The 14,326-nt window shown below is 44.5% G+C and overlaps 1 protein-coding gene across 3 annotated transcripts in view; it reads right to left on the bottom strand.

Moving 5' to 3' along the window:
* The window catches only part of VPS13D (vacuolar protein sorting 13 homolog D), a 146,454-nt gene that overhangs the window by 77,813 nt on the left and 54,315 nt on the right, over positions 1-14,326 (bottom strand). For all 3 annotated transcript variants that reach the window (XM_075839505.1, XM_075839504.1, XM_075839506.1), the window contains 12 exons: positions 13,700-13,852; positions 12,275-12,410; positions 10,820-10,867; positions 9,157-9,307; positions 7,120-7,330; positions 5,045-5,292; positions 4,027-4,218; positions 3,138-3,264; positions 2,636-2,778; positions 1,454-1,584; positions 1,190-1,365; positions 523-646 (listed from right to left, as the gene is read on the bottom strand). In XM_075839505.1, the coding sequence (XP_075695620.1) occupies positions 523-646; positions 1,190-1,365; positions 1,454-1,584; positions 2,636-2,778; positions 3,138-3,264; positions 4,027-4,218; positions 5,045-5,292; positions 7,120-7,330; positions 9,157-9,307; positions 10,820-10,867; positions 12,275-12,410; positions 13,700-13,852 (1,840 nt within the window). The remainder of the gene's footprint in view (positions 1-522; positions 647-1,189; positions 1,366-1,453; positions 1,585-2,635; positions 2,779-3,137; positions 3,265-4,026; positions 4,219-5,044; positions 5,293-7,119; positions 7,331-9,156; positions 9,308-10,819; positions 10,868-12,274; positions 12,411-13,699; positions 13,853-14,326) is intronic.

Below are 14,326 nucleotides of genomic sequence, written 5' to 3'. Positions count from 1 at the left end.
TCTATCTATCTATCTCATATCTATCTCTTTCATCCGCTGATCGCTGCCCTGTTTACACAGGACAATTATCGGCACAGTTCTCTGATAAGGGGAACTGAAAAAAAAAATGGATTTAGCTTTTAAAAAAAAGAATACTAATAATAGGGCATATGGACAGGGGTTGTCCTAATGGGAAAACAATTTTAACCCAAAGTCAGATAAAGATCAAACTATTAAGTTACTCCGCATTTTATGGAGCTCTTAACTGGAGACTATTGCAAATGAACGGAAAACTCCCAGCAAAACTAATAGAATGTAATGCCTAATGCAGATATAGGGGGCGGCACACAACACAGGGATTCTATCTATGGTGCTCTTTGAATCCCTGTGTCATGCACCGCCCCCTAGAGCTTTGTATGAGGCATAACACATTTGTAAAACAAGCATCAGTGACGGAATACTGTTCTGGTGTTTTTAGCCTTGAATTGTTATTAGTTGTGAGGGCTTTTTATCTTACACTAGAGACAATATCCCCCAGTTTACCTTAGAGAAATTATCCACTCGAAACGGAGGAGGCAGTTGATCGGTGTCACTGAATGAGATGCGGTACGTGGCGCCTTGCAAGGTAATTTCCACCCTCAAAAAGTAACATTTTCCAAGCGTATCCCTAAGATAAAATGTCAACTTTTTTTTTTATCAGAAGCTCATTAGTAATTACACCATGTTTATAACTAATAATTAACAAAATCCATGCAAAATCCGTACACACTTTGTGTCTTTTTTTATACCCTGTGCAAGTGCCTGTCAGGTCTTACTTATGCTGCATTGATTATATTGTGCTTGATGGGTGGGGGGACCTTGGCAGTGGAGCGGCGGTCGAGCATGCGCCCACCACTCCATTCATTGTCTATGAGAATGACGGAAACAGCCGAGTGCTGTACTTGACTGTTTCCGTCACTCCCATAGACTTTGATGGGAACGGCAGCACGAATGCTCCACCCCCTCACTGCGACGAGCGCAGTGAGGGGGAACTGGTGGGACCCCCAGCTATTAGAGCATTATCACCTATCCTGTGGATAAGTGATAATTTATGATTTTGGGAATACCCCTTGAAAAGCTATTCAGATACAAAGCATAGCCACATCCGTCAAGTGTCCATCTATTCATTGGACATCACAAATCGAACATTCATTCTTTTATTGATATTTACCTCATATTGATGTGAAATGAATTATTTTTATTAACTTCAAAGCCACCAGACCAAGTGCAATTAGAAACATCCATAAATCGCACACACAGTAACTGGTCATAATCATTTCTTGGCCAATGGAACACAACACTTGAGCCGGGAAGTGTTGAGATGTAACCATCAGGATTGTTGGTTCCCTAGGAAGAAGAGACGCTCGTCAGACTGTACACGTGGGTATGTGCCAGGTTGCTAACAGGACCGTGTGTGTTTTAAAGGGACACTTACCTGACCTCTTGCAAATTCTCTTTGTGCAAAGGCGAGTTTGTGACTCGATTTATTTATTAATAGGTACCGAGGAGCAAAGGTGACCATACATGAGTCTCTGTACCTTCCCCTGCCTTTCCTAACATCAATACCTAGAAGAGACCATAACTCTTAAAATGGCATGTAACAAATCCTTGTAAATTGTGGAAATAAGCAAAGATAAGGAAAGTCCAGGGGGTAAAGGGGAGGAAAGACCAGGGGGTAAAGGGGAGGAAAGTCCAGGGGGTAAAGGGGAGGAAAGACCAGGGGGTAAAGGGGAGGAAAGACCAGGGGGTAAAGGGGAGGAAAGACCAGGGGGTAAAGGGGAGGAAAGACCAGGGGGTAAAGGGGAGGAAAGACCAGGGGGTAAAGGGGAGGAAAGACCAGGGGGTAAAGGGGAGGAAAGACCAGGGGGTAAAGGGGAGGAAAGACCAGGGGGTAAAGGGGAGGAAAGTCCAGGGGGTAAAGGGGAGGAAAGACCAGGGGGTAAAGGGGAGGAAAGACCAGGGGGTAAAGGGGAGGAAAGAGCAGGGGGTAAAGGGGAGGAAAGACCAGGGGGTAAAGGGGAGGAAAGTCCAGGGAGTAAAGACCAGGGGGTAAAGGTGAGGAAAGGCCAGGGGGTAAAGGGGAGGAAAGGCCAGGGGGTAAAGGGGAGGAAAGACCAGGGGGTAAAGGGGAGGAAAGACCAGGGGGTAAAGGGGAGGAAAGACCAGGGGGTAAAGGGGAGGAAAGTCCAGGGAGTAAAGGGGAGGAAAGTCCAGGGAGTAAAGGGGAGGAAAGACCAGGGGGTAAAGGTGAGGAAAGACCAGGGGGTAAAGGGGAGGAAATGCCAGGGGGTAAAGGGGAGGAAAGTCCAGGGGGTAAAGGGGAGGAAAGGCCAGGGGGTAAAGGGGAGGAAAGTCCAGGGAGTAAAGGGGAGGAAAGACCAGGGGGTAAAGGTGAGGAAAGACCAGGGGGTAAAGGGGAGGAAATGCCAGGGGGTAAAGGGGAGGAAATGCCAGGGGGTAAAGGGGAGGAAATGCCAGGGGGTAAAGGGGAGGAAAGACCAGGGGGTAAAGGGGAGGAAAGACCAGGGGGTAAAGGTGAGGAAAGACCAGGGGGTAAAGGTGAGGAAAGACCAGGGGGTAAAGGGGAGGAAAGACCAGGGGATAAAGGTCACCTTACCTATATTGTAGATCAGACCTGGACGGTTCCCTTGCTGGATCACTTTTAAAGCTCGTACTCCACTGCCCCCATCAAGAGAAAACGCCTGACACCAACCCGGTATTCCATCTGGATGAATGCCTTTACCGACTCTCATTGTGCAACTAAGGAATAAAATGCAACCACTTACAAGAAAACCAAACAACCTGCAGCGGAATAGCAGTCATTCCCTTACTGGTATATAGACAGGTATATAAACTACTCCTGATCTTCCAGCGCAGCCAACAGATCCATGACTATATGTCTGATGTTACACTCCGTGTACTGGATCATGTGGCCGGTTACATAGATGCATATGTATCTATATATGCAGGAAACCTCTATGTACATTAAATGATCGTCCCTTTGCGCCGAAATTGGCGGGTTCCATGGACGTTCATCTAAGGTGTATCGGCTCCTTTAGTGAAAAATATAAATTGAAACAAGAGATTGAGATTTGCTTTGTCCTGCACAATTCACTTACAGGTTTGGAAGCTCCTTGTCTGCATAACAGAATAAGAGTGGACTCAGACTTCTAGCAAGTTCATGTTCTTCAAACTGGCCGGCAGCGTCCGTTTTGGCGTTGTCCTGTCTAAAAATCAACGGCAAACCTGCGAAAGGGAACCGAGAGTCTAAAATAAGAGGCTAAATATTTCAAGAGAGAGAGAGATACATTATAGTTTTGCTGATCGTATAGATTGTGGCATGTGCCGTATATGAAAGGTACGAGAGTCCTGAAGTGCATTATCCATGACGAGGAATTGCTTGGCTTGGCCTCAGGAACAGCGATTTGTGTGGCTTTTTAGCACTGAATGACTGAAAAGCACTAGAGCTGCCCCAAAAATGTCATCAAAGGCAATGAATTGTTTTGTGATGCAGATTTTTGCCATGCGCCACTCAGCGCTCCATGTTTGTAAGGTTATGTTCACACATACAAGAAAAAAAACGGCTGAACATTACGGAGCTGTTTTCAGAGAAAACAGTCGATGATTTTCACTTGTTTTTGAAGTTGAAAACGATTTTTTTTTTAGGTGTTTTTTTCTAGACTTTTTGGAGCTGTTTTTCTATTGACACAATGAAAAACAGCTCCAAAAACAGCTCAAGTAGTGACATGATCCTCCTTTTTACGCGCCTTTTTTTAAAACAGCGGCGCAAATAATACCCAGTCTGAACAAAACGCCGCTTTTCCCATTGATTTCAAAGGTCAGATATTTGTAGTTTTTCAGCTACTGTTTTTTTTCAGGCGTATTTTAAAGCGATTACGCCCGGAAATACGCCTGAAAACCCTGCGTGTGAACATACTCTTACAGCTGTCCTGGATATTTTTTTTTGCAGCAAACATATAATAACTGATAAATGATCCCATTACTAACCGGTTTTATTTATCAGCCAATAAGGAGCGGAAATAAATATCTTCAAGGAACCCTCTGCCCTGCACATGATGCGTATGGTGAGGTTCAGCTGCCGCTTGTTGGCATCGTAAAGTCTCATCCGGACCATATAGTTCTGTGTACCGGGCGGGATCAACAGCTCTTTGCAATGTTGAAAATTTTCCACAGCGATTCCTGTTAAAACACATGAAATGAGAGAAACTATAAACACGTTACTAATGACACAAGTCAACAATGTGTATCACCTTTATGGAGCCTTCCCTTCATGCTTCACTCTTCTTCTTACTAATTTACTATCAGGAAGTTATTCTCATTGTCTGCTATGTTATGATCCAGTGGAGCGCCAGCCCGGTCATGGTCACTATCTCTACAAACCTCCCCGCTCATATTACACCTTCCCTTACCCCTCCGGGACTGCAGGGACTGCTTGTCTGAATCAGTACGGATGCTGCTGGGACCACGGGGCTTTATTAGCCAGCAAGTTCCCGCTACAGACGTTATATTAGCCATATCTCCCTCACTATGTTTCTGCCTCCTGTGCCCCATAATGGAAGCAGTGTGCAGCTTCCAAGTCAATGAAGCGAATAGACAACATAGTGTACCCCTTTTTTAATTCTACATTAGATACTTTGTAAAGCCATATCCGGCCTGCAAGCAGCAGGTTTTTGCAGGATAGGGATGACTGGTTGAAATGCTTGACATGGCGTGAACACTAGAGGGCAACGGAGGGCCCAATTTAGGACATAAAAATGTATTGGTTTGGTTTTTGCTTGCATTGTATAGACAAAATTATAAATCTCATAAATTGACCCAAGGAGCTCTAAATGAGCACATAAAGAAGCACCAAAAACTTTCCTAAGAGACCTCTCCCTATCTGTAAACAACACAGACCTACCCAAACTATATTTTACCACATTACAATATTAGAATTTCCTCAACATCATCTCTTTCAAACCACGATTTTATTTGATAGTCCTACACAGTAAAGTATAGAGCTCACCAAGTTCAAAGTTTTGGGCTGTATCCGCCGTGTGCAGGGCCATCTCTTTCCCAGATTTCAGGGTTCCTTTAAGAGGTGAACTTTTCACATAAAAGTTAAGTTCACATGGCAGGAGGTTGCAGATGACCACGGTGGGCAGCAAAAAGATGGAATGACCCGGCTGTCTGTAGATTTGTTTAGCACTGTCTGAAAAAATATTTGACGGCATGTAATCTGGATAGTTTTCTTTTCTTAGAGCCACGCAGAACCTGAAATAAATGGCGGGAGAAACGTAGATTGTACAATTTGACAAATCAGTGACAAAAAAAATGTTAAAGCGAACCATAACACTAAAACCACCTGCCTAATATTGTGTAGATCCCCTACGTGTCACCAGAACAGCTCTAACACCTCGAGGCCTGGATTACACAAGACCTCTGAAGGTTCCTGTGGTATCTGGCACCCAGACATTAGCAGCAGATCCTGTAAGTTGTGAGGTGCGGCCCCCATGGATCGGATTTTCCCGCACCTTCCACAAATGATCGATCGGATTGAGATCTGGGGAATTAGGAGGGCAAGTCAACATCTATGTCACGATTCTTAAACTATTCTTGAACAATGTCTGCAGTGTGGCGGGGGCATTATCCTGCAGAAAGAGGGCACTGCCATTAGGTAACAGCCCTGCCGTGAAGGGGGCACTTGTCTGCAGCAATGTTTAGGTAGGTGGTACATGTCACATCCAAATGAATGGCAGAACCCAAGGTTTCCCAGCAGCACATTGGCCAGACTCCGCCGGCTTGTCTTTTTCCCATAGTGCATCCTGGAGCCATCTCTTCCCCAGGTAAGCGACGCACACACACCCGGCCGTCCATATGATGTAAGTGAAAAGGTAATTCATCAGACCAGGCCATGTTCTTCCATTGCTTTATAGTCCAGTTTTGATGCTCACGTGCCCATTGTAGGCGCTTTCGGTGGTAGAAATGGGTCAGCACGGGCACTCTGATTGGTCTGTGGTTACACAGCCCCAAATACAGCAAGCTGCAATGCTCTGTGTGTTCTGACATCTTTCTATCATAGACAGCAGTAACTTTTTCAGAAATTTGTGCTACAGTAGTTCTTCTGTGTGATCGGAGCAGACGGGCTAGCCTTGATTCCCATGCACATCAATGAACCTTGGGTGCCCATGACCCTGTCACCGGTTCACCGACTGACCTTCCTCTGACCACTTTTGGTAGGTGCCAACCACTCCATACCGGGACACCCCACAGGTCCTGACGTTTTGGAGATGCTCTGACCCAGTCATCTAAGACATCGCAATGTGCCCGTTGTTGCTCAGATCCTTACACTTGCCCATTTTTCCTACTTCCAACACATCAATCTCAACAACTGACTGTTCTCTTGCTGCCGCATATACCCCCCCCCCCCCCTTGTCAGGCGCCATTGTAACGAGATCATCAATACTATTCACTTCACCTGTCAGTGGTTTTTATGTTATGGGTGAATGTACACATTTTATCAAAGGAAAGTGGCTTCCTCCTCCCTTCCCAGCAGTCAGAAAATCCATCTGCACTAATAGAGTAATTAAAACAAAGGGGTGAGGGAGATGCAGCTGCAGCTTCCCTCCCTCTCTCTGTGCTTCTGTGAAACTGCAAGCTGTGGGAAGTTAAGGCCGGGTTCACAAGTTGAGGTCAAAATGCGTGTTTTTTTCTGCGACCGAGTGGTGCATTTTTTGTGAATTGCGGCAAAAAAATACATACTTTGACCACGACGTGTGAACCCAGTTTAAGGATGAGGGTGGATATTGTTGTTGAAATTTCTACAACTGAAAACCTACCATTTATCTCGACAGAACTTGCAGAAATCCATACACCTGCTGCAGAAACAACCACATTCAGATAAACGGAACCGATTTTCAATCACAGAAATTTCTGCAACAAAATCTGCGGCGTGTGATTGCACCCTAACAGACGTGGGGAGACTGGTATCAGAGTGCTCGGTTGTAACTAGCGGTGAACATTCAATTCACAGACAGAAAGCAGAGATCTTGAAAGCTTTGCGAAAGTGACCCCCAAGTATAGAACCCCACTTATCGTCACCTGAAATATCGGCTGTTCTCCGTATCCATGGAATGACACTCGCGTTTGCTGCTGGAAACGTCCCCGGTCTTTGTAACGTTCGTCCAGTGGATCGGTGTTTTACAGAAGAAAACTCCCATCCCCCTGGGCCGAGCCTGCAGTCTCCAGGATGTCAGATGAAGGGGAATTGCAAATGAATCTCCGGGCATCACAGCAGGGAGGATCACTGGCTCTGCAAATACACAAAGATATTATGTGACATAGACATATGCGGTGTAGACAGAGTGCATTGTGGGTATAATAAGTATAAAAACTAGTGCTGGGCAAAACATAAGTACACCCAAAAGCTTACTGTCAGGATAGGAGATGTGCTGATTATAGTGTTGCTATAGGCAACCCCACTCTTCTGATTGGCACGATTACTTGTGTGACCGTGTGCCGTCTGACTCTATTAGACAGTAATGGGCAACCCACTTCCTTTTGGGGGGGCTCAGATGCGGGCTTGGACTCTATTCGAGGGTCCGCACACTACATTCAATGTGTCGACAACTTACCATCCTGAGACACTACAGCATCATGCCCCCCAAAAAAACGGCGCAGCCCCCCAAAATCTGGCGCAGCAACATGACTCCCAGAAATATCCAACTCCGGTCTCCTATTGCCCTGTCTTGAGATGAATGGAGCAGCTGCACTGTGTGATGCTGCCACCTGCTGGCCACATTAATTACGTCGCTTTAAAAACAGTTGAGGACTGGGCAGAACATGGCAGGTGAGCCGGGGGCTGTAGGAAGGATGACAGCGAGCCCCAAGTTGATCACCTCTGCTCTAACGCCAGGTCTTATGTCTTACAATTAAGGCTAAGTTACATCTGACGTGCACGTTTTGACATGAAATAACTGGTGTCAAAACGCGCAGCACCGCGTGTACATTGAATTCTATGGTCAGGACGGATGCCCTAATGGTGTAGCTTGTGCATACGTTTTGCGTGCTTACGTTTTATCCTTTTTCCCCATATCCTGAAAAGCGTAGTCTACTAGACTTTTCAAAAACTTATAGCACACGTATACGTTTCTAGCTGTATTGAAGTTGATGGCGACGTATGCAATCTTAAACCCTACGTTTGCATACGTTTTTATCACCATATATGGGAAATCTTGACTTTACAAAGTTTGATTCAGCTCAAGAACAAAAAAAGGATACGTTTTAGAAGAGCGGACACAAATGTATAAAAACGTATATGACGTATACTACAAAAAAAATTAAGCGTATGTACCAATTGCATACGTTTTTGTAACTTTAAAAACGTATACGTAGTCGTATACCACAAACGTGCGCACAAAATGAGATGTGAACTTAGCCTAACACAGGAGACTGGTCACAGGAAGTTCTAACTTTTCAGACAGCCATTAACCTAGTGTGAAATCCATTAAAATAATCTGAACTGCTTCAGCGCTGGGCTGTTTCCGTCGGCGGGGCGCATGCGTAGCCATCGTTACATTCAAACGCCACCGCACTACGGTTGTGCAGTGAGGAGGAACGGGAGGGCTTGAAACCCCCATTATAGTGTTCGGTGGGGACCCAGCAGTGGGATCCCTGCTGATCAGACCAGACGCTTATCACCTGTCCTGTGGGTAGGTGATAAATGTCCTTCGTGGGACAATCCTTAAAGGGTAACTAAACGTTCATAGTGACTTGCCAGAGTCCGAGACCCCCACCAATCACTAAAACGAAGCGGCAGAAGTGCTCGTGTGAAAACTGAGCCGCTTAGTTTCTGTTCGGCTTTTTCCGGAAATCAATGTATCGGAATACGGGCCCGTACATCGCTACATCGGCTTTCCGGGAAAAGCCGAACAGAAACGAAGCGGCTCAGCGTTCACTCAAGCACTTCTGCCGCTTCGTTTTAGCGATTAGTGGGGGTCTAAGTGCTCGGACCTCCACCAATCAAAACTTCTGACAGGTCAGAAGTTTGTTGAACATTTAGTTACCCTTAAATAAATAATTTACTCGCCAACATCTGAGCTGATAGAATAAAAACTGATGACAGACATAGCTACTTACTATCTGGGGCTGACGGGCTGTCCAGTCGTAGCTCCATAGGGATCTCCAGCTTGTTTTTTACAATCAGAGATGATCGGACAGTTACCACCTTACGAGCACTGCCTTCCATGGTGACAGCAAACACAACCCGCACTGGTGGCAACGCTGAAAACTGCAAAATGGACAGAAAAGTGGAGATTTATAGCTATAGGACTCAGCAATCCTAGCCTACAATATTAGAAAACTGTCTAATAGTAGGAGTATGAGAACACATCTCTACATTATTAGACTCATGTCAGAAATAGTGAAGAAATACTGGTGCCAAAGAGATAAAAACATAAGTATAAGGTCAACTGATTCTATTCAGTGGAGTACCTTCCAAAGAGGCAGACTATGCGACACGTGGGACCTGTGGGGAGGGGGCCAGAACTGAACTCCTTCTGCTTCTCGACATGAGTTTCAGCATTTTTCTGCAACCACCACTAGGGGGAGCTCGTTGCATAGAGATTTTTGCAGCTCTTGAGTTTAATACTTGCTGTATAAATTTATATGAACTGAGCTCCCCCTAGTGGTGGGTGCAGGCAGCAAGAGTTTTATCATGTACAATGTAAGGAGAAGCATGGGATTTAGTGCTGCATGGGGTAGATTATCAATGAATTTTCCCCGGTTATCTGAGATAAATGAATAGAAAAATATGACGTTCAGATCTGCCCTACTTTTTCCAAAATATGAATGAGAGAGAAGGGAGCGCAGCTTTACATTTATGCCGGATTCTATTATCAGCCATTAGGACTGATGTACCTCAATAAATATGTCGGTCACTTGTTAATAGTCACAGCAGTCACCCTATTCCTTCAGACGCTAGATCTCTAGTATTATGGAAGATACTAAGGTGATTCCTAGTAGCCCTGGTTCTCCTGCAGCTGGGATGACTTAAAAATTAATGGATCGTCAGAGCGAAGAGCGGTTATAAAGGACGTCTCTCGAGGAGGACCTGTCCTGTCCTGCATTACACAGACAACCGATTGATTAGATTGAGCACTGTGTAACGCTTAATTTCCCTGTGGTGGCGCTGCAGGTGCACGATTCTCGGGTGAGTTAACGCTAGGCAGTAATGACACTAAACGCCAGCTGCAAGGATCGTCTTGATAGAAAGGTCAATTAAAGGATAAGTACACCTTTGAAAACGATTTTTTGTTTAATAAAAATGTGTATCAGTGTGATTGGTGCAACTTTCTAATTAATTATCATTAAAAATTATTTAAACTTTTTGAGATACAGCTGCATTGTATCCTGTGTGCAGAGCAGCTGTATCTGGCGCTGAGCCCCGAATCCGTCAGGTCAGCGTTACTGACGGGTTCAGTGTCAGCGGGTATCTCTGACAGGCAGGTTCGAGTGGTTGCCTATCACATCTAAGTTCATAACACGTAAATGATCAATGACAGGTGGATCCTGCGTGTCTGACCCACTTTCACTGAACCCGTCAGTCCCGCTGACCTGACGGATTCAGGTCTCAGAGCAAGATACAGCTGCTCTGTATACAGGATACAAAGCAGCTGTACCTCAAAAAGTTAAAATAATTTTTTATAAAAAGTAATTACAAAGTTGCACCAAACACACTGATAGGCATTTATAAAAGGTGTACATAGCCTTTAAAACATTGATGCAAATGACCATAACTTACATAAACCTGAGGATGTATTATGTTCGTTCTACTGATTGGACTTCCAACCTGTAATAAAATAAAAAAAATTATGTTATCGCATATCAGTGCATTAGACAGTGAGAGACCATATACTTTACATACTTATACAGTTCATTATAGATAAACTGGGATTTACAAGATAATTCCAGTAAAGGGTAAATAAACGTTGAAAAAACTTCTGATATGTCATACTGACATGTCAGAAGTTTTTATCAGTGGGGGTCCGAGCACTGAGACCCCCACCGATTGCTAAAACGAACTGGCAGAAGCGCTCGGGTGAGAGTTGTGCCACTTTGTTTCTGATCAGCTTTTCTTGGAAAGCCAAGAAGTTGGTGTACAGACTCATAGACTTTCTATTGAGCCCGTACACCAATTGCACGGCTTTTCGGAAAAAGCCGATCAGAGATGAAGCGGTTCTGTGCTCACCCCAGCGCTTCTGCCGCTTCGTTTTAGCAATCGGTGGGGGGTCTCAGTGCTCGGACCCCCACTGATAAAAACTTCTGACATGTCGGAAGCTATTTGAACTTTTAATTACCCTTTAATCTGGCATTCAACAGACTCAATATACTGGACGTAAATAGAAACGGTAGAGATCATCCAAGAAATTCGTCTGCCTAAGGCCTTATGCCCACTTCAGTTTTTTCCTTCAGGGGGCTATCCGTTTTTGTCACTGATAGCACCTTGAACCCATTCATTTCAAATCGGACCATGCGCACTTCGGTTGTTTTAACGAAACCGTGCGGCCGTTCTGTCAAAATTTGGGCAGGTCCTGCCCGTTTTTGACGGAACAGTCTCGGCCTTCTCATTCAATTTGGTCCGTGAAACAACGAACTGCACACGGAAGCCATCCGTGTGCTGCTTGTGTGTGACGGGACCGTCAATAATGGCCGTTCAACGGCCGACGGAAGCTAACATGAGGCCTTAATTGTTCTGGTTTTGTAACATTCCAGATTATCAGCAAATCCTGTGCAGCAAACACAATTGGAGTTGATAGACTACCGGATTCCAGATTAAAGAGGACCCGTCTGCTCTCCTGATAGGACTGTTTTACTAGATACTTGTATTCATCATAACATTTCTGGTGCATCTTTTCTTAGAACTCTGTATTGTACTATTCCTCTGTTATTCCTCCTGAACATTTATGAATACAACTGGGTGTTACCAATGTAAAAGGGGTGTGTCCCTACATGACTGAGCACTGATTGGACATTGTCCGTCTGTGAAGGAACACACCCTAACTGGTAACACCCGGTTTCTCAATTATTAAAAAAAATTCTAGAAGTATTAAATGGCACAATGCAGAGTTCTAAGAAAAGATGCTCCAGAATTGTTTGAAGTCTTAACTTAAGTATTTACTAAAACAGACATGTCAGGAGAGAAGACAGGAACTATTTTACCGGGAATAAAAATATTTAATGGCAACAAGTGTCTTACCGAAGATGAAGATGTGTTCTTATCAGGAGCTGCATAGCGGAAAAATATCCCGACCTTATCCACCGACACCGGGCTGACTTGTTCCCAGCCGCTGACCCGGACCTGGAGTTGGTGAATCCGCAAGTCATGAGTGTGTCTGCAAAGAAGCATTGGGTTAGTAAGAGAGGAAAGCACGGCTACAACACGGCAACGGCAGTCCAGGCCAATACAGGCTGAAGGAAGTAAATCCAATGGTTGTGCAAATAGGAAAGCAAAAGTTTTTTTTATCACAAATATAAAAAATATAATAATTAACAAGATCCTCATAGGACAGATGTTCAATTTCAGGGTTCACCTGATTATTCTATAATTCAGCATGTTTTAATACCAAGAATACCAGAATACCAAGAGAGAAGCAAGAAATTGCCACTTATAAAGGGGTTCTCCTCTTGGGACAGTCCTTACTTGAAAAAAGAGTTTCTTGTCAATAAGATGATCAAAAAGTGTCCCCCTGCTGAGACCCCCAGCAATCAGCTGTAATCTCTGGAGAATTCTGGGAGAAAGTGTTCCATTTCCCTGCAGCGCCACCACGGGGGAAATTACGCATTACACAATTCCCTTTCAAACCAATGGGTTGTCTGTGTAATACAGGACAGGTCCTCCAAAGTGAGGGACAATCTAGATACTGGACAAAGAATCCCCCTCAATTAACTCTCAGAATCTCCATAACAGGGTATATGAAAATGGATTCTCTAAACCGGACAACCCCTTTAAAAAGTACACACACACATGTAACGATAAGGCTCAGTTCACATCTCGTTTTTAATGTACGTCTGACGTGCATGTTTTGACATGAACAAAGAGTGAAAACGTGAGCCACAGCGTGTATATGGATTCCTATGGGCAAGACGGATGCCCAACAAGTGCCTCCCCTGCCAAACCCCTCAGAACTGGTGCCAGAAAACACTACTACTTCCTTTATATTGGGATTTTACAAGTCTTTATTGACTTTGCTCATGAATAAAAAACATATACGTTTTATGAAGTGAGAATGGACACAACTGTATAAATAGTGTACATGACAAAAAGATGTTAAAAATGCGTGTGCTGCAAAAGTGCATAGAAAATGAGATGTGAACGGAGCCTAACTGTTAACGATATGTCTGGAAAGCGCAACTGACAATGATCATCGTTTTGTTTACGTCAGTAAAGCAATGAGCATTGATCAATGTTAATGTATTCCATCGGCCATAATACATTTTCTCAGTTAAAACTATGATAGCGGAATTTGACGATTTATCGTACAAGAAAACGTATGTGCAACAACGCAAAGGACGATATTTGCTCAAAGGAAATGTTTCAACGACCAGCGTCCTGATAATGAAAGATATCTGGACGGATCGTGGAAAATTGACCGGTTGATGGAAAACTTTATGGGTAAATTACCTGTGTCTTAGCTTTTCTCTGGTCTCAAATTCAAATGGTATCTCTTCTCCTGGGGGGACTTCTCTCCACTGACTCATATCATGGGTGTCATCCAGGAAATTTCTGTCCCCATCTGAAACAACTTCTGGGCTCCCGCTATGCGACAAAGCGGCCCTGCAGCCAGGTCAGAATACAGGGAGTGAATACAAGTGAATGGGGTTTGGAAATTTCACTATATCCCATCGAGGCAACTTTAGCTTTAAAGAGTTCCCCATGAAATAACAATATTGAAACATCTTGTCTTAAGGTTCCATTCACACTATATATCGGCAGGACTGGCCAAACTTCTTCTGCGTATGGAGGTGTCCTGACTCTCCCCCAAAGTGATCTGGAACGTTGGATTTTAACATGCCCGATTCTTTGTTCTCACAAGAGATAAGCTGCCGCCAAAAGTGTCTGGCAGCCGCTTATTCCCCTCTCCCCATTAAGTGACATGCACGCTCAACCGAGCCAAGCATGCATGTGTATAGGGGGGGTTGGAAGGAATAGCGGCCGGCCAAACGAGTGTGCGGCCGGCACCTAACGTGTATGGCCACCTTTTGAGCTCTGCATTGTACCATTCCTATGTTATTCCTCCTGGAAATGTAT

Source organism: Rhinoderma darwinii, chromosome 10, assembly GCF_050947455.1.
Source record: "Rhinoderma darwinii isolate aRhiDar2 chromosome 10, aRhiDar2.hap1, whole genome shotgun sequence".
Taxonomy (NCBI): Eukaryota; Metazoa; Chordata; class Amphibia; order Anura; family Rhinodermatidae; genus Rhinoderma; species Rhinoderma darwinii.
The sequence above is the reverse complement of the archived record's forward strand: the minus strand, read 5'-3'. Positions and strand labels throughout refer to the sequence as shown.